The following is a 27,583-nucleotide window of genomic DNA, read 5'->3' as shown; positions in this document are numbered from 1 at the left end:
GAAATGGAAACTAGAGGCCATAAATGGGAGATATCTCTTCCTCGCTGTTGCTTGAAAGCATGAGATGACACATTATTGCTTGGTGGCATTCAAGTGTTGCTTTATCAACTTTATAAACATGCGCAGTAGATGCAGCAACTGATTACGTGACTTGATAGCAACTTTAGGACAGAGTAAACAGAAAAGAGATGGGATGGTTTCTAGAGAGGCTTCCAGGTATTCTTCCTGTAAATATGGTTGGAGTTTATGCTCCTTTGATTTATTATAACACTGATCACTGTGGCTCAATAGTAGCAATGTTAAAAAAATTACATAGTGGAAAACAGATGGTAGGACTTCAAATGAGCTGTGGAAAATAAGAGAGTTATGTTTTTATACCAATTCACAGAGGCTTTAATGTCATTATAATTTTTTCCACTTCTTGGTCAGTTATCTAAGCTCTAGATGAACAACATATAATGTGCAATAAGTACTTCATGCATTATGTTTCCTTCCCTGTTTTGGCACAAATAACATTGTTTTACAGTTCTAATAGAGCGGATTAAAAGACGACTGGTGTCCAACAAATATGACGCTTAAGATCAGAGCGAGATCTGTTTAGTTCAGAAAGTTTTTCCAGTTCAGGTTAAGAGCGAACAGTTCAGGACTTTGTAGCATTGGCTTTCTGTCAGTTCCAGTTCCTGGGAAGGTTTTCCAGGATCCGGCGCCGGTGTGAGGGGTTTGTTACACCCGCTGCACACAGATCCTCCTCTGTGATCCCACTGCACGAGAAAAATAAGAGTCAAGAAAATCAAAATAAAAAAATCAGCATTGAAGTAAACTTGAACTTACAGTACATCCTAACTGTAACTTTGAAGTTTCTTAAATCTACAAAGGAGAACAATTTACCTAACAAAGTGTTACACATCTAAAACAAAATGTACCAAAAGCCAAAAGTGTTTTCTTTCCTGCACGGATTTCTTGTTCCTTGGCCCTGAAACAAACCACCTTCTCTCTGATCTGTCATGTGAACTAAACTTTATCTGAAGGCACTCAGAGACTGTTGTGTCTGAATTATTCATAAAAAAGGTTTCCCCTCAAAATCCTTTAGGACAAAAGGATGGTAGACAAAAACAATACTAAAAAATACCAGTCATTTAAGAACAGAAATGTCACAAAACGGCAAAAAATACTATGATGCAACATAATAATTTTAAGAAAAATCATTGCAGAAACCCAGTCAAAATTTAAACTAATGCAAATGTTAAAAGAAAAAATACGTTTAAATGTGTAAAAATATTGCACATCTGTTTTATTACGCTTTTCTAACAAATTTTCATTCTGCTTTAATGACTGTTTTACAGCCTGGCTCTCCTGTTTTATAACCATTATAGTCTTTAGTTTGTTGTGTCTTCAACCTCAGTATAAAACTTCCTCTGTGATCGTTTCCTTCCTTGGTGGAGAAACACTGAGATTAAACGATGGAGAACTGGAGGTTGTAGGCAAATTGTCTACAATGATTGAGAGACAATTCTCTGACAGACACAATAAAACCTAAAAAAAGTAATATCCATCCATCAATCACTTGGGAACTTTTTAATGTGTCAGAGGAATATTTGCAATGTAAGCACCATGTTAAATTATACAGAATTTAACAGAAATACAATAAAAACTAATAAAATGTTGAATTAGCATCAGAAAAATTTAGGATCACAATTTCTTGTCTTCCTGGTATTTGCTGTAATAATGTAGTAAAAATAGTCAAAACAATGTTTTGACTTACAGTTGCTATAATAATGAGATAATTAATAATTTCTAAATTACACATCCAGTTCCAATAGTAAATAACATTTGTTGAATAATCTGATTGTGACCCTGCTTATAAACATTATGTGTACGGCCTGTTGCAGTGACATTATGTAAATCTAGTTGGAGTGGACAAGTGAACAATATGGGTTAAAAACGTATTTGGTATCAGTACATAACAATAACTATTTTTTTTGTTTTAAATATGTGAAATACTGTCAAACTTGTGACATGACCTTTCCTCTTTTATCCACAGTTTTCACTTCATATTGTTGTTTTTTATTTTTAAGTAGTTATGAGACACGGTGTCAAAACTTTAAGCTGCTGCGCAAGCTACTCAACAGGTTGTTGCTAGGTAACCAAAGAGTGAGCTTGCATAGCCAGCCATGATAGGCTGAGCGGCTAAAGCATTTTCTCTGCCTACATCCCCCAGAATGTTGTGCGGTTCTGCATCAGAGTCCAGTTAATATTCTACATATCAAAAACTGAAAATTAAGCAGTCAAAATTTCAATATTCAGTGTTGAAATCTGGTCGAGTTTCTAGTGACAATAGCACATTTAAAATTAGACAAAACTAACTTACAAGTAACTTTTAAGCTAAATATAACAACTTGTTTTCAGAAAATAATTCTTTAAGATTAATAAAAAATAACTAGTTTCACTGTCAGATTACTTTACTTACAATAATCTTAAATAATCGGCTAGTGGAACTAGTTCTCCTTTATTAATATTAAGCAATTATTTACTTTAAAAAAGCTGAAAATTTACTTATAAGTTAGTATCAGACGCATTATCTATCGACATTGATTCCGCGTCTATCGTTATTGATTTATTGTCCAGCCCTAGCTAAATGTAACTAATTCCTACTCAAATGGGAGAATGGAGCTCAAGACGTGAAAAGATCCAGAATTGTTTACCTGAAGTAATCCAGATCATCCCAACCACTGAGGCTAAGTCCCAGGGTGTACTTTTGAAGACCTAAAGTACTGAGAAGCTCCTGCACAGTTTCTGGTGCACCTTTCAGGACAGACACCTGCATTGAGATTAAGTAGAAAAACTTTATTTAACAAGGAATCAATAAACGTGCCATCACTAAACGTCTGTGTTTTTAACCTCTTTATCCCAGACGCAGCCTCTGTCTCCATGCATGGACGGGCCGTTTCCATAATTCGCCCTCTGCCTGACTACAGACGGGCCTCTCTCCTTTGAAGGGAAGAAGTCGACCTCGCTGAGGGACTTGGCAATCTGCAAAGCAGTGAGGGAGTTGTCTCCTGTTGGGGGTTGCTTCTCAACGATCCAGGAAACAGAGTGCTGACAATGTGTCAAAGAGGTGGGGGCGTAAGGCAGAAGTGACGGGGACTTTGGGTGCATGGGGTCTCTCCTCCCTGGATGAAGCTGGCGTTTATCTCTTATGGCCTTTTTATGTATGACTTCAGAGTGGTTGATGTACATGTTGCTTTCAGGCTGCATGGAGTCATGAACATTTAGTTTTCCTTGGTATTTTTCTCTGATTTGTGACGTCTGTTCCTGGAATTGAGGGACGGCATTTCTTGAGGAAGGAGACACTGGCGACTGGCTTTGGGCTGGAAAGAGCTGATAGGACGAGTTGGTTTGGGACGGATGAAGGTCTTTGGTTAGGTTGCACTGGGACAAGATGGCTGGGATTTCAATTTCTGTAAAGTCTGATCTGTGACAGGGTCTCCTGTCGAAGCCCTGCCGCCCCGACACTTTTGGGAGCTGCAGGGCCTCGTTTCCAGACCAGATGACCTGGGGGTCCCTTCGCTGAGGAAGGGCCTCCTCCACCTTGTGTGGAACTGATACACCTTCAAAGATGAAGTAGGCAGGGTTGGTGTAGCTGCTCACTGTAGGTTTAACAGGCACTTCCGACGGCCTACGATAAATAAAAAAGTTTATCACATGAACAGCAGGTTTCACTGCTACTATTCAGAATGACTTGAATCTATGTTAAAGTACTCAAAAAATGCAAGTTTGCATTAATCTGTGCATGCAGTTGGAGTAATTCCATCTTTTGAACAGGAAAGTTCTAAAATAATTAGACACATTTGGACATTTTTCAGCACAAGAACCAAACATTAACATCCTTCTATCACTGCAAAAACACAAAACCTTAAAGAATACTTTTGGTCTAGTTCAGGGGTGGGCAATCCTGGTCCTCGAGGGCCGGTATCCTGCAACTGTTAGATGTCTCCCTGATCCAACACACTTGAATCCAATAGCTGAATCACCTCCGAAGTGCAGTCAGGTTCTCCAGAGTCCTGCTAATAACCTCATTATTTGACTCAGGTGTGTTGAAGTAGAGACACATCTAAAAGTTGCAGGAGACCGGCCATCGAGGCCTGGAGTTGCCCACCCCTGGTCTAGTTTCGAGTGCAAGTATCTTTGTACAGTTGAAATAAGACAAAACTAACTTCTAAGTAACTTTTCAGCAAGATATAGATATGAGTCTGCTTTAGGATATTTGAACTAGAAACAAGACAAAAATACTTGGTACGATTTTGTATTTTTGTTGTTTCTACAGAAACAGGCTCAACATCTCTAATTGTACTGTCAAATCAGAGACTCACCACTAGTTTCTAGTGCAAATATCTTTGCACACTTGAAATAAGACAAAACAAACTTATGAGTAATTTTTTGGCTAAGTGTGTGAGCTTATTTTCAGCAGTTCTCTCTGGCGATGGTGAAAGCAACAGTCTACTGCTAAGAATCTGGGATTTATCAGGTAGTTTTCTTTTGAAATTAGTTTCTTGTTGGTTTACCCAAACAAGAGGAACTGAACAACCGCTTTTTAAAGAAGAAAAATGTTTCTTCTGAAACTAACCTGCTGTGTTAAAAACACACATTAAGCAACTGGAACCTAAACACTTTGGGTCTTTTTAATAAAAAACAAAGGCAATTGCAGTCCTGGAGATTTTGCTTTCCAAGATTTACTGACATGTTGCATTCCTCCAAAACACAAAGGAACTGAATAAAACACCAATAAAAAGTTCCATGTACTAAAAGATTTAATTGTTAAACACTTGTATGGGATTCTAGACATTTTTAGCTGCACAGTAATAAACCAAGTGCTGTTTCTAATGGTAGCAGAATTAAATAATCAGACAAAAGTTTGTCCGATTTATTTTCAGACTAAACGTGGAGAAATCAGCAGTGATGTAACGCTACTAAACACGCCTGCTAAAAAGAGAAGCTGTACAATCACATTCAGTGTTGCCTCCTCGGAAAGTTCTTAAAACAAAGAAGTGTTGGTAAAAAAAATGGTTTCATTTACAATAAAGCAGAAACTTATCTGAAAATGACAAAAATCAACTTCACCACGTTCCTGTTTCAAGTTAGAGAAACGGTGGGAACCAAACTTACTCCTAGTAACACAGGTAATTACAATACTTATCTGTATTTTGCACCAGAGCAGCATTGATACTAAAGGAGTTGGTATATGAAAAACCAAGATAATAAATTTGTTTTTTACTGTCCTTCCTGTCCTTAATGGTTTTGGACATGTCTTTATCTCAGCTGAAGAACCAGAGTAAATACAAACTACAGTTTTCAAATCATGAAAATCATAAAAGAACTTATATTAACCACATTTTTTGGGACATATTTTAATTTGTCTAGCCAGACCCATGCCTGATTACTACCAGATTTGTAGTTTGCAAGAAATCACCTGGAATAGAACCTGCATGGTGACATGAAGTAGGATGAAAGACGCCATAAAATAAGGAATAGATGGCAAAAATAGCTTCCAAGGTGAAAATTCCTGCTGAAAAAAAATGTGCTTTTGGTAAAATATTCTCTGGACTGAAAAGACTATAGTGAAATAATCTAAATTACATAGAGGCGGCCTATTTAAAGTACAGACTTAAATCTGACTGAGTCGCCTTCTCCAGGTCCCTCCAAACTCTCCCATGTTGTTAAATTAAAACACATTTTGCAACAAAGAGTGAATAAGTTGTTCAATTTTAAGGGGGAATTACATTTTCACATGTGATCAGGTTAGTTCGTGAAGTGTTTTTGATCAGAAGCATTTCAGTGTGATAAAAATAAAACAAATAAAAGAAAGAAACAGAATAATCTGCAACGGACAAATTAGTTTTCACAGTGCATTATATGCAAGGCAGCCATATTGGAATTTGAGGACAAGATTGGTACACAACCTCCAAATTTTCGTTTCTTTTTATTTTGTAAACTTGGAAATTTATTACTTAGTTGCTTACCTGCAACTACAGCTGTTTTTAACATTCAGGGAACATGATGGCAGCCCGTTTCAAAAAGGCTGAACTCTTAAATTATATTAAATGCAATTTGTTTCGCTGTTACCATTAATTTGAACTTTTTGCACTTGAGTATCTAAGCCTTGCTGTTAATTTACAGCATTGCATTAAAACAATGAGACATCCATACCTAGTTACTGTGATCCGTGCTGCTGCATGAGACATGTGTCCCCTTCCAGGACCTTTGTTGTCTTTCTCAAAACAGAACAAGTCTGAAAAAGCAAAGTTAACAGAAATGAAAATCTAATTCTGCAATCATCAAAACGTCTTCTAAGTCTGTGTGTTCCTTGCATGCAAAAGACTGCTGCTAGTTTGCAGTCAAACAGCAACGTTGTGTTTGTGTTTGTTGTGCCTGACCTTGTGGCCTAATACCCAAATGACTTGTTTCAGTTTCTCAGGATGCATCTGGTCAGGGTCAGTCAGTCAGGAGCCAAAAGAGGAAGCAGTCGATAGATACCAGCAAGTGTGTAAAGCCAAGCCAGGGGATCATTGAGAAACCAAATAGAGGAAGCAATGTGAGGCTCACAGAAGAGTCGAAGAACGCAGTGACAGTGGAGATGAAGGTTTAGTGGGAAGTGATAGCGCTACCAAGGCAAAGATTCACAAAAGAAGAGTGTGAGCTGACCCACCATAAATCTTCTTCCGCGTGCCCCGCCTGTCCTTGGGCACGTGAACTCTGACCCGTCCTCGTATGGAGCCCATCTCCTCACCACGATGAGTCAAAAATGTCTCAAATTTCTGCGACGAGCCCATCACCAGCCGCAGAGCAACACAACATTCACCTACAGAAATCATTTTAGTCAAAAACTAGCCAAAAGTGGGTTTTTTTCCTGATGTGGACAAAATTGCTGGTAACCCCACATCTCATGCAAACAAAGCTTAATTTCTCCTGAAATGTTATTCTGTTACACACATTCATCTAATGCATACCTGTTGTAAAACAATGTATATCTACCTACTCAATATTTCAGTAAACTCCAAACTATATAAACTCCTGGTTGTAAACTGAATATGTTTAAACACCTGATTAAACACAAAGTGCAGTTTTTAAGTGATTATTTTATTTTTTTAGACAACAAAAAGCTGCTAATTTCTTTTTCTTCGTGAGGCCAGGCTGTTTTGCATAGCTTATTTAATCATTTCAAAATATATTTTTTTTATCTATTTGAAGAAAGCTGGCAGGATCAAATGAGTTTATACTCCTGCAAACATCCTTTTTAAACAAACAGTTATCTAAATACATATTATGGTATTTGAATTGTGAATGTTTGAAATAAATAAACTAATCTATTTAACCACGTTATCTTCGTCTAATTTATTAACATGTTAGATGATCTGTAACGTTTAAGCCTGAGAAAATAGAAAAACAAAAGAAATCAATAATGGGAAAATATACTTTTTATGGCTATGAGTAGAGCTGTAAAAACACCAGCCTTCAATCCTGAAACAACTTCAGCATTTTGCAGCTTCAGCTATAGACGAATACAGAGATCTCAATGAGAATCGCTTTTGGTAAATGTTCTTTTTTTGGGATATTTAAACTGGGATGTAATTGACTTTGCAGTTCATATTTTGAAGAATGTGTTGATCTCTCCAGCTGCTTTTCCTTTCTAAGAAAAGTTTGAACCAACATTTGACATTGACTTTTTAAATGAAGTTTAAGTGTGAGCATTGTGTATCTCCATTAATTATGCAGATTTATTTGTGCACAGGATAATTTATCTCAAAGCTGTAGGCCTTGCTTATCAAATTAAAGCATAATACTCTGAACTTACAAAAAATTACTTATTGCTGGGGTTTCTTTGGATAAGATGTTTGTGATGGCACAGATTAGCTTTTTTACCAGAATGTGCTTCAGACTTACCGTAAGATTCATATCCATCGCATGACTTCACAGACAGCAGCAAGTGCTGATCCTGGAGATACTCCAGATCAGACACAACTGGAATGAGCTTTAGCAGATTTAAACAAAAATAACATTAGGAAAAAAAAAACAATAAATGATTTTTTAAACCATTTTTCAATTGGTTGTAGGCGCTGCTGACCTTTGGGAGCTGTTTGCAGGTCCAGCCCAGTTTGAGAAACCCAGGAACATCACAGCTTTGTAAATTATTCTCACTGGATCGTTGTGTCTCTGCAGGTAAATTCAGGAGTTAATTTTTGAAACTGAGTTTTGGCTTACAGTCTCACTTTGACACGATTCTGCACCTTCAAGGCATGAGGAATGAAACTCGATGAAGAACTTGGACTTGCTTGCAGTCTTTACTATGGTGTCAATTTCTTCCAGCTCAATCCAGGCTCTCTCCACACTGGAGTTTGAATCTGTTTAATTAAAAAACACACACACACAAGAACGGTTAGAGCATATTCCAGCTATTTATGACCAAAGGTTTACAGTTACAGAGGCACCTGATTTGCTGCACAGAGGCGTCACTCCCACTTGGAAAGTGGCAAAAACAGGTGAATGATCACTTGTGAAGATGTCATCAGTGCAACCTGGTAACAACAAAAGGCTTTTTAGCATTATTATTACTATTACAAAACCACCTTATGTACATTGTGGCTGACAGCATGACAAAGTACATGAGCTGTCAGTGTGACAGGGCCTTGCAAGACTACTAATATCCCTTAAATGTTTCATACTTCATACTACAAACACAGACTTCCAGTCCGAAGAATGACGTGTGTTCTCAAATTTGCCTCCCTTCACTCTGATGAATGAAGGGAGGCAAATTTGCCTCCCATTCATCGGAAAAGCCAGGGCAACCGATGACCTTCAAAATTTTAATATTCAATTAGTGGATGGAGTCCACCTGTCTGTCATTTGATCCAGCTGTAAATCCAATCCAGCTGTTCTGTGAAGATTGCAGAGGTTTATTAGACAACGTTATTGAGCAAACAACATCATGAAGACCACCAAACACAGGAAACAGCCCAGAATGTATCAATATACTACAAAAACACCACATCTTACCAAGTATTTTTGTCTAGATTTTAATGCAAATATTGTAAAATGCTTCAAATAAGGCAAAACTAACGTACGAGTGACGTTTTAGCAAGATATAAGAGCTTGTTTCAAGTCAATCATTCCTTAATCTTGAATCAAATTATATTAAAGAATTATTGATTTAAAACACACACCTATATCTTTCTCAAAAGTTACTTGCAAGTTCATAGCTGCAGTAGAAACTAAACACTAAGTACAATTTTGTATTTTTGCAGTAAAGATTTAAAAATATGTGTATAGATGTTTTTTTCCCCATCTGATAGAGCTTGAGTTACTTTGAAGGGTATGAATACTTTTGCAAGAAACTATATTTCAAAACCCACAATTTTTTTTACTTAAAAAATAATTGGCTATCTGTACAGAAACACAAGTTAAGACTAAATTTGAGGAAATGACTCTGCATTTGTGGACCACAACCCAGTTTGAACATCATTCGTGCTGCTCATGTTACTTTCATTTTAACAATTTAAAAGAAATACCTGGAAGCATCTACTATGCCTTATAATTGCTTCATAAAAACTTATGTCCATGTCGACATTTAACCATTTGTAAACATTTTGCAGCTCATATTCATGTTTTACCCATTTGAAAGTTTTTCCCAAAGTTTATTTTTCCAAGAAATTCCCCACCATATTCTCACCATATGCCGTGCAGATGATGTGCGTTTCTGGGTAGGACTTCCACAGAATCCGGTCGCACCATGATGGAACATTAACTCGCACCTGGAGACAAAGAATGCAGAGTTTCAAAAACACCAACAGGCCTTGAATGCCACAAGTTTTTCAGCTTTAACGCCTTTATTGGCGAACGACGCAGAGGAGTACTAGGATTCATGTCTACTATGTTGTCTATGTGTACACATGCACACACACACACATATATATATATATATATATATATATGAGAGTGTGTGTGTCCACTGAAGGATTCCCTCATTCCATTCACAACAGGCATTCCTCTTTTAGACAGAAAGTTAATTCTTAACTGACTATTTTTAGAAATCCGAGCAGCTGCTGTCCCAGTCACTTATCCCTACAAATTCCTGAAATAGGATTAAGTTACAAATAAATGATCTTAAGAAGTATATACCTGGAACGGAGCAGTGGTGCTTCAATCGTCTGGACTCTGGCTTACTGATTTGAAGGTCAGGGGATCAAGAATCAGTTCTTTCAAGCTCCTCATGTTTTGGCATTCTAGTGAGCTTTTGAAGCTTATCTGCTGCTGGTACATCTTACTTTGGCTTATCCTGTTCTCAGATCACAGTTTCCTAATAAGTTTCAATCTGTGGATTTTGGAACTAAACTCTACACATTAAGCCATCTTTCTTACTCTCAGTACTAGAGATTGTATATTATTCATCTAAATTCTTAAATAAAATAGATTGGTATTTTTCATAACTTTACTTTTGTAGAATAGTTCTTCTAATAGTCCTCCAAAACATTTTTCCATCTGTTCTAGCAATCGTTACTTTTATGCCTATTTATCTGTTTTATCCATCAATTTTTGTGATGTGCTTTTTATTTGACTGGGAAAAACTCACTCCTGATGTCTTGTACTTCTGCCAAAGATAGCAGTCTCTGGAGCCTCTCTCATACCGGTAGGTGGGTGGAAATGCAATCTTCTCTTCCTCTTAATCACGAAAAACAAAATCAAAGAAAGAAAAGTCAAATATTTTACATTTATACCCAAGTAAAAAGGACATTTTGAATCTGTTTTGCTTGGAACTCACTGAAATTGAAAAACGCTTTCCTTTTCTGTCTTTCTCGAGTTAGCTGGTCTGCAAACATGAGCTCCTCAAATTCCCTTTTGGAAACATGTTTCAGGATGTCCTGCGGATGATACGGACCATGAAGATGCAGGATATTCCCTGTGTACTAATGTTATATCACACTGACTAATCTGTAAGTGATTTCTAAGAATTACTCTTTAGCTTAATCTCAGTGTGTCCACAATGTTACATGCTTTGTCCTTTATTCCACAGTATTTAAAGGAGTTCCCCAAGGATTCATATTAAGACGCCTGCTCTTTTCTCTCAGTATATACACAATCTTTGTGATGATTTATTCAGCTGACACAATTTATTATGTTTCTGCTCAATTTTTTTACTCTGTAAAATAGATGTACGGTGTACCACACTTTCTTTGTTTTAGATAAAAGATAATCAAAGGTTATCAAATTTTAAATGGAAAAAAGTTTGTTTTCAAAAATTCCTCAGGTCAAACTGAAAAAGTCTGTTAAGTATTTAAATATCATTATCAAAGAGAATTTGTGTTTAAATTCATAATGAAAGTCTTTTCTCCAAACTGAAACTTAAAATTTGGTTCCCTATTTAGAAGAAATTCAGACTCTAAATGAAAAAACATTTCAGCTGAACATGAGAATGGAAAAAAATATGAAGGGCTTTCATTGGTTTTACATGTCAGTCATGATTAACAAAATGAGGCCTTTTTGTCAAAATGAAAATTTAAAAAGCTGAGAAAGGCACTGCTGAAAAAAAACTTGGGTAAAATGAATGCAGTAAAATACGGAGAAATCCTGGAGGACAATTTCTTTCTGTAGGAGAACTGTGGCTTCAGAGAATATTTATTTTCCAACAAGACGATGAACCAAAACACGCAGCTAAAGTTACAGAGAAATAGGTACTTATTTTATGTTACATATTTTTACTTAATCAATAATTATTTTGAAACAATCAGTTTTCACTTTGACATTAAAGACTTTTTTTTATTTCTCAAAATGGTGTCAAAAATCAAAATTTTGTTGATAATGATTTGATTGGTAAAGATATAAAACTGTTAAAACATCTAAGCGGAATGGATACTTTTTATGTTCACTGTGTGTCTGCAGACATCAGATGTTTTTCTGTAAAAAAATTTAAGTTTAGATTTTTTTACCTGGGTTATTTATAAGTGTAAATTGTACAACATTTCCTCTCAAAGATATTTTACAATACATCTTTTCTGAAGAGTCAGGAAGAAAAGGCCTATAAATAGGCATCCCATATTCCCTCGAACATTTTTAAAAAAGGATCCGAAACTGCTGGTCAGGATTCCTTTTAATGAACTGGGGGATTTTTTTTTTTTTTTACATTTTTTGGTCTGTTTTATTGTTTCTGCTCTATGTGTGTTTGTTTTCTTTTGTACTAGAGAATGTCAACATTTGTTGTAATAAGTCAGTCTGACCTCTACATCCAGGTCAAGCCTGTAGTTGAGGTCTCCACACCAGAAGAGATGAGTGAAACGAAGGCTGATATCAAAGGCAGAGAGATGTTTGTCACCCAGGGAAAGCAGTCTGAGGATGTCCACAAAGCTCTGATTCCTCCTGGGTGTTATAATACAGAAAAATACATAAATAAACAACAGAAACAACATCAAGTGAACTAAACTTTCTCCAAAACATTTGATTTCTGAACCTTAGCACTTTGTCACTTCCAGAGGTCAGGTGGCAGTTCACAAACCCAAAAGATGTCCCATTGAAGAGGAAGGAGACTCCAACTCCTCCCTTGTTTCCTGAATCAACAAAAACAATCAAACCTCAATTTAAATGTTTTTATTTTTTCACATTTGATTTGTGTGATGGAGAGAAAATGCACAGAGCCTACCCAGAGTGTTTCCGAGACCAGTTTTAACACTGGCTGTGTTCACATGGCTGACTCGACTCTCATGCTCCGGATTTACAAACACAGCCAGCCTCATATTCCAGAGGGACTGCACTGCCACCTAGAGGACAAGAGGTTGCATTACAACACATTTTTCTAGTATAAAAGTATAAAAACACAAGTATAAAAACAGGTACTGACTATGTTTATCTGTTTTCTAAGGCTGTGTTTTTATGCATGCTGTACACGGTACACAGAACCCATGTCCACTTTGAACAGTATAAAGACATTCTCATGGTGCTTGTGCTCGCAGTTGTTTACACAGATAAATCTGACATCTTGAAAAGCCTTAAAATACACCTAGATTTATGATTGCATTTAAAGGGGGAGTATTTACAGATACAGTGCCATTTTATAGCACAATCAAGTTACTATGTTACCTTCAGTTATGAAAATGCTTCATATATTAAATATGATTAAAAATAAATTTGACTTTGTAATTTAATGCCCTGAAATTGGACGTTTGTCTCTGTAAAAACAAATTTTCTTTCTGAAACTCCTTCTTCAAGAAGTGATCACATGAGGGAATAACATTATAACATGATGCAAATCTAAAACAAAATCAGTTTTATATAATTGATTCAAATATTGTATGTAAACTTTTGAATTTTAAAAGCTTTATTCTCTCATCAATTTAGTAACTAACTTACCAAAAACAAAAAGGGTTTAAAGTAATGTCAGACAGTAAGGAAAAACAAACGTGTCCAAACATTGGATGCCAATACATGGTTTTAACTGTATTCACTTGGTTTGTAACCAACTATTTAAAAAATGAAGTAGATAGCACTCTTAATACAAATTCATAAACCAGGTGTGGAGATAATTACTAGTTTGAAGTCGATTTGAGTGTAGCTGCGAAGAGTTGCTTTGATTTGCTCTGTCCACTCTCTCTCCCCCTGAGGGTTTTCCTGAGTCCCTAATGCATAGATGTCGTGAGGAAGCAAAGCGGTCGACTCATCAGGAGTGTGTCCCAAACCACAACAGGTCACCCACGACTGCAAGGTCCGAGGAGGAGGGGAACCACCTGCAGACACAGAAACAGGAAGTTTGGCTCTTATTGAGTTTTCTCTCAGAAGCCAGTGAAAATCAGCATCAGCACACAAGTGATTACCCATATTCCAGGTGCCAACAAACACAGAGACCATATCAGGTTCATCCAGCTGGGAGTGCCTGGACTTCATCAGCAGGAGGAGCTGGCAGAACGAGTCGCATTTCTGACGGAGATGAAACGAAAACATGTAAGGGAAGCAGCTAATTTAATCGAAAGGTTAATCTTATCCTCCTGCCTTACCCGTGCACTCTCAAATGTCATCTCCCGCGGTGTGCTGTGGTAGCTGTCAACAACCATTCGGATCTTGGCTGGGTGATTTTGGAACTTAACAATCTGAAGAACTGATATATAGGGAAATATTACATTTTCTGTAGAGTAAAAGGCCGGTACAAATATAAAGGAATCTAACAAACACATGTTTAGAGTTGTTTTTGATTTTACTTGGAAATTTACAAGTGAAAAATCCTCCCTACATGAAGGTGCTCAGTAAAATCTGAGAATGTGTACTCGCCTTTAAGCACCATTAAACCATTTAATGCTAAAAAAGACACTTGTGCAAAGATAATGGCATGACATGTAAAAGAAATGTTACAAGCTCTAAAAATAATTATTTTCTTACTTCTGTTATGCGAGACTTTCTCGATACCAAATGAGCTCGACTTCCTGTCAAACAGCAGGACTCCTGCGTCCACATCCACAGAGACAATTTGTCTGCCATACCTCACCATCTTCACCTGGAAACAAAGCATCAGTCATTTTTCATTGTTCTTATTTTGTGTGATCCTAAAAATTATTAAATTTAATTAGTGATCAATCATATTTTCGTGGAAAACATCCTTAATCACAACAATTCGGGGAAATTTGGCCTACTTTTAATAACAGCTTTTTAGAGTCTCGTTTAGGCACAAGTCTTTTATGCTCTGAACAAAGCATTTCCATCAGATTGAGGTCCAGACTTTGACTGGGTCATTTCCTCACCTTGATTATTCCCTTCTTAAGACATCGAGCATACAAGTGAAACCAGAAATTTAACAGACTGTATGGTAAAATGAACAACCTTCTTTCTCCACTGTCTGGCATTAAATTGGATAAACTTTTCCAACTTTACATCATTCAAGATTACCAAAAAATATTTCTATCTTAAGAGAGATAAACATTTCTTTGTAGAATTTTCTGCCAATTCCCAAAATTTCTACACAGACGTGGCTTTTTCCTCTCCTTTTAAGCAAGCCATATTTGCCCACTTATTTTTCCAAATTATTCAGAAATAACTGAGGCATGCAGAAACTGAGATGAACGTCTTGGGTTTTTGATTGAAAGCAATGCAATGGACCTCCGGTATTCACGACGGTTATGGATAGCAAGCATACGCGAATAGAGGAAATCGGCAAATACTTGAGAATCCCTCTAAAAATACTTCAGCTATCTATTTTAATAGTTAATATATAACTTAATATTTATTAAAACGCACAATAGAAACCGCTTTAGCACTGCCTCAGAAGCTAGCATCCATGCTCTGCCTTAGCTCCGGGATACAGCCAATCAGCGCCAAGGGAAATTAATGGCGCTCCTGGATTGGCTGCTATGCGAACATCAACCAATAGCGTGTAAGGTAGTTTTGGTCCTTGTTACATCAGCTTCTAAAAACTAAATTCCCTTTCAAATATTTTAGTTTTATATAATTTAGAGTCGCGTTGCAGAGAAAAATTTGCGAATAGTTGAACTTGCTGGTGGTTTATTACTGATTGCACTTTCTTGAAAGAAAATTGCTGCTGTTTTCCATCAGAAAACCTAAACGATTGGTACGTTTTTGTTGATTTTGCTTTACCATTCATGTAAAAATTATGGCTAAACGTAACAAGAGGGTTCTTTTTAAGACAGATTCACCTGAAAGGAGTGCACAGACAGCTGCCTGGTGTTGTTCTTTGCAGGTGTTACAATGGTTGGTGCTGGATCAGGAGGCAGTGGGCTGGGCTGCACTGCCAGGTTGTGGTTTGTCACAGCATCTTGTAATGCTTGCAAAACCTAGATGTGGAAAAATAAAGCACTGTTACACTTACATTACAAGCAAGAAATGCTTATTCCTCATTTGTCTAGCTACATAATCAGATGGAAACTTCATACCATTACTACAGATGAACTATGTTGCTTTATTCCAAATAGCAATTTGCAAGCACAATGTATTGATTTCAACAAATTTTAAGTTTATTAACTCTGTGAACACACCTTTTTCTCCAACGAAGAAAGGAGGCTGATCAAAGCTGAGATTTTACACAACAAGCTATCAATCTCCTTCTCTGGACCCTCGTTCCCAAAACACAAGATAAAAGCCATTATGAGTGTATGAATCCTCAAACTACAGTGATACATTTCCAAGAATAGTTCATGGTTTATTTTAGTACCTGTGCCTTGCTAGGAGTTAAAGAGCAGCTGGGATGGTCGAAGACTTTAGCCAAGGTTTCTAGACTTGAAAGAGTGAGATCTATCTCACTGTAAAAGCAATGAAAGGCATCACTTAATTTTATTGTCATCATTCAACATATAAAATTCAATCAAAACTGTAATGAAAATTAGCCAATATACAGTCAAAGTTTGAATACAGTATCTCTTGACTTTTTACAGATTTTGTCATGTTATAGTCAAAAATGTTTAATATAATTGGCATTTTATGTGACAGACCAACAAAAAGCAGAACATAATTGTCTAAGTCTAAGGAAAAATACATGGATTTACTTTATTATTTACAAACCATGGCTCTTCACCTAAAACGATTTGGAGGAACATTAATCAGAAAAGCTGCTAAAAGGCCAATAGTAACTGGAGAGGAAATGCAGATAGTCAAAGTCAAAGACTAGACCTAAATCAAACTGATTTGCAAAATCTTCAGTCTGCAAAGCTGGTATAGACAAATCCCAGAACATTTCCAGCTGAATTTGAATTAAAAGTTGGTTTTAATAACAGCTGACTAGGGGAGATGAGTACAAATCTACATGTTTTTTCTTACATTAAAACTATTGAAAACCAAGTAATATTTTCCTTCCACTTCACACTATCGAATAAAATTGATATAAAATTAACTCAGACTTGTTTTTGTTACATGACAAACACAAAAATATTTAAAACTGCATCAACTGTTTGTTGTTAAGAGGGATGCTAACCTGTTGAGGCCTTGGCAGGCTGTAGCCAAAGTGCGCTTGAGGTGATATAAAGTTGTTGCCCCTTTATGCACATTCTCGATGTCCAGGGGCAAATCACTGAAGAGGTAGTCATTGAGCAGGCCAATCACTTCACCTGCAACACTGTGAAAAACATAAAATAAAACACAGATAACATAATTGACCCCCATTGTTTTGGTCCCCTGACTATTACTGCTGCTGGAGTGGAAGTTAGATGCTGCCTCAGGAGAGAAAAAAAACACTTTCTGAAACTTGTGGGTAGTTGAGCAGAACAGCACTGTTTATTATTAGGACCTGAACAGTCACTTGGAACAGGCCACTAAAGCTGCTATGCTTGATTGCCAGCAGGTGCATGCATCTATAAAAACGGATAAATGGAAAACAGAATGCTGCGTAAATAAACTTCCTTCTGTAATGTGATTCAAGTAAAACTTTTAATGATTTAGTGGGACGGAAGTGAAACCGCTGTTAAGTTCTAGGATTTATTGTACTCATTTGAAGCTTACAAATGTTTGTTTATAAATAATGACTTAGTGGGAATCTATCATGTGGTTTTGTGCACTTCATTTTAGGTTTTAACAAGACCAGAACATTTATATGACTGAAATTAGACGTTTATATAACCATTTTTTTCACTATCTGACATTAAATCAGACTAAATGTTTGCTGTGTTAGTTAATTTAGTTTTAATAAAATTAATATAAATTATCTCCGGTTGTTTATCTTTGTTAGACTTTCTCAAAGTTAGAACATTACTATACCGTTAAACAATGTGGGAACACCAGAAGCTAATATTGCGGCTTTGTAAACTGCTGATGGGTTAATTCACAACGTCTGAGTTAATTTGCGGCACAACTTTAGATCTAAACCACAAAACACATTGCTTTGCGGCCTGATCTCATGGAAAAATAAAAGGTTTTTTAAAAGCAATGTCAGTATAAGAATAGATCTGGTTCTTTTTTGGATACAAAGTGCCACTTTCATCTGTTTAAACAATCATATGCATGTATAATGCCCAGGTGTTATACTGTTCAGGGAGGAGAGGAGTTCTTTGTCCCACATATGAATGTGTTTTGATACAAAATACATTCATCTCTGTAAAGAACTGGTGATGACACTGACTGATACTTTTAAGAGAAAATTACCATCTAAAAAAAACAAGTTCTGTAAAGACATGGTCTGAAAGACAATCACTAATAATAAAGAAGCTGTTTCTCCTAAAGCAACACAAAAAACCAAGAGTTCAGTTTGCAAATGCGGACAGGGTCAAAGACCATCACTCCAACTGAAGTATGGGGTGGCAGCATCATGGTGTGGAGGTGTTTTGGTGCAACAAAGTCAGTGTTTTGGAGTATTTATCAGAAAGTCCTAAAAACAAACATGTGAGAAAGGCAGGCCTCAAATCTGACTAAGTTACAGTGGTTCTGTCAGGAGAAATGGGCCAGAATCCCAGCAAACTAAAAGGAAACCTAAAGGATTTTACTGAAATCAAGTGGGGGAAAAGCTAAGTAAAGTTATATATCTTTTTAAACAGTAAGAGCTTATGTATCATCACACTTTTTATTTAAATTAATTATTGAGTTAAATTTTTATCTGTAAAAAAGAAATCTATTTGAATCTAAGATTATATTTGTTCTGTTTTACTTTAACAAGATTTTACGTTACTCCCATTGTCACACATTCTAAACTATGAGTAGATCATCAAAAACTGACCCCTGACTGTGAGCTTTGTGAGAGTTGTTTTCTGTTCGGTTTTCATGGTGACTCTTTAACTGACCACCGAATGGTCTAGTTGGCTATAAATATAATCCATCGACACAGAAACGTTAATAGGTTGGGGTTTGTGGTTGTGCTCTCAGCTATCAATGCAGGGAAACCATGAGTGTTAATTTAGAAAAGTATGTCACCATGACCTGGGACCTATTTTATATAGCACCTATTTAGGGACTTTTTTGTATATCCTATAACCTTCTGAAGAAAATCAGCTTTTTGGGGGTCAAAGTCTGGTTCTACTTCATGCCTATCCCCAATGGGCCAACATGTCACTCAAGAGCTCATGTCCTTTTGTTTAGCGTATTTAGCAAGGAACCTATAACTCTTACCCAGAACAGATTTTCTAATACTGTGTTCATGATTAGTAGTGAATCTGGCTTATGGTGTTTAAGCCATTTTTCCTAGACATCATTGGCCGAGATTATTCAAGCCTTGGTGTGTGTACCATACCCAATTGGTTTTATCTATTAGTTAAAAGTATTTTCAGACAGAAGTATTAGTGGTCACCAAATATAAACTGAAGATCAGAAGAAGTTAAATCCTACAAGTTGATTTTAAAAGGAATTGTCCAGAAAGTGCAAGGTTGTAGAAGGAACGTAAGGAGTGCAGGATTGTTGTTTTTGCAGCAAAAAAAGTCATGGGTTCAAATCTCAACTTGGGTTCTTTATGCATGGAGTTTGCATTTTGTCCTTGTACATGAATGAATTCTCACCGGGTACCCCGGCTTCCTCTCAGCCCAAAAGTATAACCTTTAGCGTAACGGTAGGAAAATACTTCTAAATGTACATTTTTGTCCAAAACGTTACTCAAGTAAATGTAATTAGTTACCACACAACTAATAGTAACAAGTTAGCTGTTCGTGGACTTCTCTACTGCAAATGTCTCTCTCTGATTAATTTTATACTCTGTCACTGGGATTTCATAGCTTCCATAATATATTCTGATGCCATTTGTTTTCATAATGATGGGTTTTTCATAGAAGAAAAATAAGAGATTAACCTCGTTAATTAGTTTTTCTAAATTGACTTTAGGTGTGCATGGTTGTTTAAAATGAATGGAAGTGTATTCAAAGTTTTAATGTGGCTAAGAATAGGCACAAAGTTCATCTTAGGTCAGAAATGATTTACTTAGATGTGTTCATCTCAAGCAGCTTCTCCAGGAACAAGGCATGAGGGGCTGGTTTTGTCAGCGTTCCCAGGAGTGACGCTGTGTTGACCGGGGCTTGGAGGGGAGACGGCTTCTCATCGTCTGTGTATAAATATGAAAGAAAAATTTAACTGAATATTATTAGAAGAATTTTTAATTGTTGAAACCAAATCATTCTGAATAAAAATACAGAGGCAACAACCAAAAGTATGTTTGCATACTTTTGAATATGTTTCACTTTTTCACATCCATCCATCTGAAAACATTCAATTTCAAAATGTGAGGATTTTTTGTGACAGACCAACACAAAGTGACACATTACTGGAAAGTGGAAGGGTAATTATGCATGGTTTTATTATAAATAAAATCTAAACAGTGGCATTAATTTGAATTCAGCCATCTTTATACTCATATCACTCAATAAGATCCAGTCTACTGCAAAAAAAAACATATAAATCATTCAAGTATTTTTGGTCTAGTTTTTAGTACTAATAACATACTTATCACAAGATTCCCCATGTTATAAGTGGAATAATCTACCAGTGGAGACACCACTTTTTATCAATATTAAGGAGTTATTTACTCAATTGAAGCTCCTAAATCTTGCTGAAAAGTTACTTATAGTTTTGTCTTATTTCAAGTGCAATATGATAGTTGCAAGAGAAACTATACCAAAAATACTTGGTAGGATTTGTGTTTTTGCAGTGTGTTTTTAGTAAATGGAGTACAAGTGGAAAAACAGCATCATTAGCACAAAAACCAAGTAACAGCCAAAAGATCAGGTGTAAAAACATGAAGATTTAGACATTTACAGTTTGAAACAACTATGTACAAACCTTCAGAAACATGTCTGTCCATTTCAAAAACAGTTTAAGTTCAAGATGTTTTTAAATGATGACAACTTGTGACCCACCTGAGCTCTCATCCCCTGGTTCTGTGTCATGAGGAACAGCGTAGAGAAGAGGGATGACTAAGCCTTTGTGGGGTTGCTGGTATCCCAACACCAAGTCCTCCAGTGTCCGAAAACAGTTCACCTGCACGCCTTGGGTTGTCTGCATACAAACACAACAGATTTATTGCATGTGAAAACTGGAAACTGCACAGAAGCTTTCATTAGGTTTACAGTAAATAGCAGCAAAGCGTACTGTTACAAGCAGTTTAAGATAAGTCACTTTCATTTTTTTTAAATAAATGGCACCAAAGCAGCAAACAAAGGTATGAGGTATATTTGTAAGCTTAATAACTTTTTTAAAAACAGATCCATTTTTGCAGAAGTTTGACAGTCTCTCTTTTAACAAAGCAGAAGTATCTATTTGTATGAGAGGATACACACACAGATCATAAGGTGTGATAAGTGGCGACATCATTGGTTGCTAATTGAGCATGTTAAAAAAATGTCTAAAAGTAAATGCCTATCTCTGAGAAACATTTTGCTTTTTATTCATGCATTAAAGTGTTCTCACACCAACCAAACGTCCCTTTAATCAAACTTGATACATTACAGGAGACAGAAAATAAGATTATATGCTCACACAGCTACTATTCACATGGCCCAGCTTAGCATGGTACATTAGACCACAACTGCAGAGCGAACAGCTCCTTCCAGTGCCTTCTTTTTATATTTTTTTTTCACTTTCATTTTGTGGTGAGAGAAACCAGTTTTTTGGCTTTGGCTGCTTGATCGTTCTGCCAAAAACCCCTTAAATAGTATTTTTTTTAAACCACAAATATCTCTTGAAAAGTCATTTAAAAGAAATGAATAGCATACGAGGCAGCGCCCCCAAAAATATCTCCTCGGCCTTCTTGGAAAAACAAAAAAGGGCGAGCATGCGACTTGTGAGTTAGTGGAGCAAATCCAGTCTGGGGGAAAACACATACTGGAGGTTTGTACTGATGGCAGTGGAAAAAACAACTGAAATAGCAACAGAGCTAAATGTCCTCATTGGAAAGCGGAGGAGTTTTCCAAGTCAAAGCCTTAAAAGCTACTGCCAGATAATTAGCATTAAACTGCTCTTTTAAAAACTGTGAAAGAAAAAAAATGATATATGTATATATGCTCACTTTATGTCCTGATGTTGCATGCATTAAATTTCAATAAACTAGCCCACACCTTCACAAAAACACATCTCTGTCTCAAACAGCTTCACATCCCCTTAGATTCAATGCAAACTCCTCCGTAGATGTGTGCAACAAACAAACAAACAAACAAACAAACACACCCGTTGGTCAGTGAATTAGTGAGTGGGTAGGATTCTCCGAGAAAGGACAACAATTTCTCCTCTGTGCTGCTGAGCTCATTCTGCAAGCATGCAGCCACATGGCAGGGATGCCATTCAAACAACAAAGTGGCTGCAGAGTCTGCAGAGAGGAGAAACACAAACACGCTCCTGTTCCCGGTGCAACCTGGAATAACAAACCATTGTTTGATGTTTTCTAACTCCATCTGACCAGAGGGGTTTCTGACTAGCTGTTTAAAATGTGTCAGGGCTTCAGGCATCTTTTGTAGTTTTCTTTTTTACTAGTGTTTGTTTGTGAAAGCTCTATTTTTAGCAAAGCAGTGACATTTTTACCTGAACTGCCAGAAGACCATCCGGGTCAGGAAGTATACGATACGTGTGGACATGACGTTGAAACCTGTTTGGAAGACAAAAATCAGTGATATCAACAAAAAGCTAACACTCAAAGGAAAATGAGATTGACATTTATTAGGCAGTAGTGTGACCTTTTCAGATTTAGTTGTCACCACAAACCTCAACTTTCTGTGACTAACCAAAACAAAGTAGCACTTGATTGTCAATTGGAAGAACATCGTTTCCATCATGACCTTAAATAAAAATGCAGTGCAACCATTATAGAGAGAATTAGTCAACAGCACAGCTGGGTTCTACACAGCAGGTCAGGAAGGAAGTTATGGAGAAGTTTAAACAAATTTTATGTTTTATGTCAATGAACACAGTAGGTCAGGAAGGAAGTTATGGAGAAGTTTAAACAAATTTTATGTCCTTTAAACATATGTATAAAAACTAAACTTTTTTTGTCTAGATGCCTCTTATAGCTTTCAGATTAAATATTGTTCACCAAAAAATGTTCTCAGCTAAAAGTAGCAATGCTTCGATATATTTTTACTCAATTAAAAGTAAAACGTAGCTGCCTAAGGAAATACTCAAATAATAAAAAGTAAATTTGTTTAAGTAAAGATCTCCCTTCTTGGGGGTCCACGCCAAACATTACAATAGAAATCCTTCACAAACATTATAAAAAAGACATAATGGTATTCCTTAAGACACAAACAAAATTAAAAATGCAAATCAACTAGTTCAACAACAAAACCAGTCTCTTCCTAAATGTTAGAAAGAGACTGAGCAACCATTCGATCATAACAACTGATGTAATGTTTTAGAAATGACTGAAATGAGCAGTTATTATGAATCAAAAGCGGCCTGAAGCAGGTGGATCTTTAGCCTTGATTTAGAGGATCTTGGTGTTTTGGCAGTTTTGCAGTTTTCTGAAAGTTTGTTTCAGATTAGTGGAGCATGGAAAACTGTAAAGAAAATCCTGAATGAGCTTGAGCTACTTCCCCTCTCCCCCAAATAAAATGGGGGTGAAGTAACTCACATCTGCACATGTGATAAGATGTTAGAGACATAACCAAACACAACTGCAACTGGAATTGCTTCAAACATGGTTTTAAAAAAGCAGCGACTCAGGAGGGCTGATTACAATTAAACATTCACCTCTTCACATTTTTATCTGTGTTAAAAAACATTTGATTTATAATTTTCCATCTGCTTCATAATTAAGAAAAGGTTTGTGACACTTAAAATCGAGACTACATTGAACTTTTGTTTGTAACTTGACTGAATGCAAAAAAAAAAAGATCTAGGAGTACCGATGTGTATGGTGTTATGAAAAACAGATTTTTTTTCTGGTGTGATGCAGATACTCAAAAAACATTTAAAAAATCAGCTTTTGAACTGATGGTTTTATTTTCCGCAGGAAAAAAAAACATCATTTAGACATATGTGAAAATATATTCGTCTCCTTAACCTACCAGCTAATTGTCCAATGTTGAATGAGTTTTTCATGTCACTGTGGAGGGAGTTTAACCAAGTCTTTCTGCTGAATTGTGTCAAATTAGTTACAATGGAGGTTTTATAGCATAAAAGGCATGTTAAAGGTGAGACCACGGCATCTAAATCAGATTTAGATCCAAGCATTGATGAGGCCAATCTGTGGGTATCTTTGCATAATTTCTATGTGTCCTGCTGCAAAACTCAAATGTGCATGAGGTTAAAGTCACGAACTGCAAAGCAGGATTTATAGAAACAACAAAACAGCCCAGACCATCACACTACCACCGCCGTGTTTGACCGTCAGTGTGATGTTCTTTGACTAAAATGCTGTTTTTGCGTAAAGACACATGTGAACACACTTTTAATCCCAAATACCTCGAGAATCACAAAAGTCTTTAAGATTTTTGTTTTAATAAGAAATGGTTTTTCCTTGAAATTCTCCAATAGAGGCATTTTTTATTGTTAAATCAAGAACTCTGACTAAGGAACGTGATTAAACTGTTTTAAATGTTACTCTGTTTTGTTTTTTTTATCTTGTGGGTGATTCTTTGATGTGCTCTTGGAGTAATTTAAATACTCACATTGGTCCTCTGTTTTCTCCACTTGTTGAAAAATGTACTTTTTGAGATTGCATTGCCTACTTCATCAGCCGGGTTCTACTTAACTGATTTGTTGGTTAGCAGAAATTAACTATGGGTGAGGTTTGTGAAATTAAAGTTAACTTTACAAAAACAATGATTGAAATGAATCATGATTCAGGGCACAGGTTAGTATGCAAGCTTTTAGTCAAAATAAATGAAATCACCATTTGAAATCTGCCTTTTTGTATTTACTCAAGTTACTCTGACATCAAATTTGTTCTGAATATTTGATCTGAAAGATTTAAGCATGAAAAAATGGGACAAATGTTAACATTTTCTAACAAAGGTGTTATACAATTCTGCAGGACAGTGACTTGTAATAATTTAGCGTGAAAACAGTGGAAGATGTCACGTTTAGCAGTCAGAACATAAGAATAAAGTTTGATAAATGTAAATTATAGCTGCAATTGTGGAGAACATTAGAAGGGAGGATGATATACCAAGAAAAAAATGAAAGGAAAGAGGCTGTGCTGGAAGCAGCCAGGCTCAGCTCTCAGGAATGTTTCTGGCTTCAGCCCGATGAGCAGGCAGCGTAGTGTGGTTGCCGGAGCTCCAGCCCACTTTTAGGGGCCCAAGAATTGAAAAGGGGGGTTAAATAGGGGAAACAAGTAGTCATACGTTTGGGTTTGATTTGCTGAAGTTAATGGGTCTGATTTGATGACTTCTTTAGAGCCAGGTGGCAAATAATAATGGACATGCCACATTAAATACACAAATAGACATATTTCCACATAAGCTACATTGAGTAAAGTTTTATTTTTTTACAAGACTAGACAATTCGATATGACTTTCCATAGACTAGACTTTCTTTATGAGTTTATTATAACAGTTTCAAACAGACTGTGTGTAGGACCCGGTAAGAGTGTGTTTATACTCACAGTAGGCACAATGCATAGGCTCCTGGCACTGACTCACTGTCTCTCACCAGGTAGCTGCCATCCCTCCCCGCTCGCGCCAGCAAGTCCTCCGCTCTCACTCGGCTGATGTCACGATGGTACCATGATGCTGAAGCCATGGCAATCGATGAGGAGAGAAATGCTCAGGAGAATAATCCACATGAGGTTATGAACGGCGCAGAGGTTGCATCTCCAGCTGCTTTAGGCTTGCAGAGATTTCATCGCACCAGAGGTCTCTCTTGCAAGTCAGCAGCATCAGAAAACCGCTGTGGTCTGCTTGAGTATTTAAAGCCTCCCCGTGATTCTAGCACTTCCTAGGTCCTTCCTGGTTGCTTCTGGGTCACTCATCCTGTTGGTCTGAAGGAAGCAGATGTGAAAATATTAAATCTCCAGGTTATTCCACTCCAACACGCCCTTCACTTCTCAGTGAAAGCTGCAGTCCTCCATCCTGGTAGTATCCTTCTCTATGGAGCCCCAGTTTCTGATTTAAGTTGTGAGCTGCTCCACCCAGGTGTGTGTATACGTCATGTGTTGATCCAACAAACACAGACCATCACAGTTGAGCAAGGAAGAGAAGAAGTCTGAATGAAGCAGCCACTCCTGAAGCGATGACGTTGCCTCGAGCTAAACCACAAACACAAGCCCTCCTTCTTATCCCAAAACAAAAGCCCTGCATGCAAACAATTGAAAAAGAAGAACCAAGAGTGGCAAAACAAACAAATTAAGCTGCACACACGCCACCCACACACATATGCACCGGGTGGAACTCAGTCAGCATTAAAACCAGACAGAAACCAGACTAATTCAAATGACTTCCCAGCTCTGCTGCCATATAAGGAAAAGAAACTCCCTCACTATACGTTCAGCTGATGGCTGCAGTCTTCTCTCCTTTCCCCCCCCACAGGTCCTGGTTCCATTAAGAATGAGTCTGGAAGGATGTGGGCTGGTGCAGGGGTCTGACTTTCAGACTTAATGTGTGTGAGCTGCTACGAGGATAGTCCTTTCCGAAGTGGTGTGGTCTTCTTCAGACTGCTGTCAGAGCAGAGGGTGGGAGCAGAGACACAGAGGACAACCCTGTTAAAGCGCAGGACAGACAGAGGAAGTGACTCGACATTCCAGATGGCAGGCAGAGCCAGGAGCATTCTTGTGAGGGGCTCAGCTACACCATCAGCGCGTGAAACAGCTAACTACTTCCTTCTTCTGCCTCCTGTCTGTTTTCTGCCCCTTCCTGACTCTTTACTATTGTTTCCAACGGAAAACACTGCTTTCCTCAGACAAGTCCTCTCACATCTGGCCAAGTCTTAGCTTATAAACGTCTTTATCCTCTGACAATACATCATCTTTTTTCAAATTCAATCTTTTTCTTTGTGTCGCCCTCCCTTTCTTTCTGCTGTTGCTCAGTCTTTCTCTCTCAGCAAACACCCTCTCCATATGGTTATGATCATCCCTTGCTTTCTTATTTTTGCCCTCCTCGTGCATTGCCCATTATTCACTCCTCCTACGTCCCTCCCACTCCATTAGCAGGAGCAGAAAACCGTGTTGGAAGCTATTTGAACCCACATTTGCTGCTCTGTCTTGCACTACTCAGCAGAAATTTACCGACCACCAACCACAGACTCCATAAAACAAACAGAAACAAGTCCATCCCAATCTGACACATCTTCTTACCCCTCATTTTACGATCAGTTGTTTCAAAGAGATGATTGTGGGGGGAATTAACAGTTTTACACAGCATTTGGGCATGACTAAAAATGCCAGACAAAATCACCTTGCAGATATAATCATAAAACCTTTAACTTTTTTACATAGGGCCACAACAATTTATAGAATAAATTAACCAAAAATAGTTTGTAGGTGGTGCAGTCATTAGCTTACTGAGTCAAGTCAAGTTTATTTGCGTAGAACATTTCCCCAACAAAACAGTTCAAAATGTTTTACATCATAAAAGTAGCATACTCTGTAAAATAAACGTCTCCAATTTGCAGTAAAATGCCGGCAGCTGCCGTTGCCAGAAGTTTATTGTATAGACACAGTAAAACACAGTAACATTTTACTGTATTTTTACGGTAAAATCTGTATAAATGCAGA

The 27,583-nt window shown here is 37.1% G+C and overlaps 1 protein-coding gene across 2 annotated transcripts; it reads right to left on the bottom strand.

Annotated features, from left to right (window-relative positions):
• Positions 1–369: 369 nt before the first annotated feature.
• On the bottom strand, positions 370–26,888 carry LOC102222770 (phosphatidylinositol 3,4,5-trisphosphate 5-phosphatase 2B-like). Of its 2 annotated transcripts, XM_005799555.2 has the most exons (27): positions 25,478–26,888; positions 22,456–22,519; positions 20,799–20,937; positions 19,867–19,987; positions 16,949–17,089; positions 16,193–16,280; positions 16,017–16,094; positions 15,678–15,815; positions 14,410–14,524; positions 14,031–14,131; positions 13,851–13,953; positions 13,567–13,763; positions 12,683–12,800; positions 12,494–12,590; positions 12,264–12,402; positions 10,811–10,910; positions 10,622–10,710; positions 9,722–9,803; positions 8,484–8,570; positions 8,283–8,396; positions 8,120–8,208; positions 7,939–8,026; positions 6,704–6,856; positions 6,205–6,286; positions 2,899–3,676; positions 2,703–2,818; positions 370–761 (listed from the first exon to the last, which is right to left on the bottom strand). In XM_005799555.2, exons 1-27 carry the CDS (start codon positions 25,612–25,614, stop codon positions 668–670), a joined length of 3,648 nt encoding a protein of 1,215 aa, XP_005799612.1. In that variant the 5' UTR covers positions 25,615–26,888; the 3' UTR covers positions 370–667. The 2 variants fall into 2 exon arrangements, with proteins under 2 accessions (XP_005799612.1, XP_023184539.1); XM_023328771.1 differs by lacking the exon at positions 8,484–8,570.
• Positions 26,889–27,583: the final 695 nt, after the last annotated feature.

Source organism: Xiphophorus maculatus, chromosome 23, assembly GCF_002775205.1.
Source record: "Xiphophorus maculatus strain JP 163 A chromosome 23, X_maculatus-5.0-male, whole genome shotgun sequence".
Taxonomy (NCBI): domain Eukaryota; kingdom Metazoa; phylum Chordata; class Actinopteri; order Cyprinodontiformes; family Poeciliidae; genus Xiphophorus; species Xiphophorus maculatus.
This window is presented reverse-complemented; position numbering and strand designations above follow the sequence as displayed.

Bases quoted from the DNA above. Each gene is read 5' to 3' on its own strand.
- LOC102222770 (XM_005799555.2), bottom strand. From the start codon at position 25,614: ATGGCTTCAGCATCATGGTACCATCGTGACATCAGCCGAGTGAGAGCG. The intron at 20,938-22,455 runs GTAAAAATGTCA...GTTTGTATGCAG, and splicing joins ATGGTCTTCTGGCAGTTCAG to ACAACCCAAGGCGTGCAGGT. The intron at 14,132-14,409 runs GTAAGAAAATAA...CCTATATATCAG, and splicing joins GAAAGTCTCGCATAACAGAA to TTCTTCAGATTGTTAAGTTC.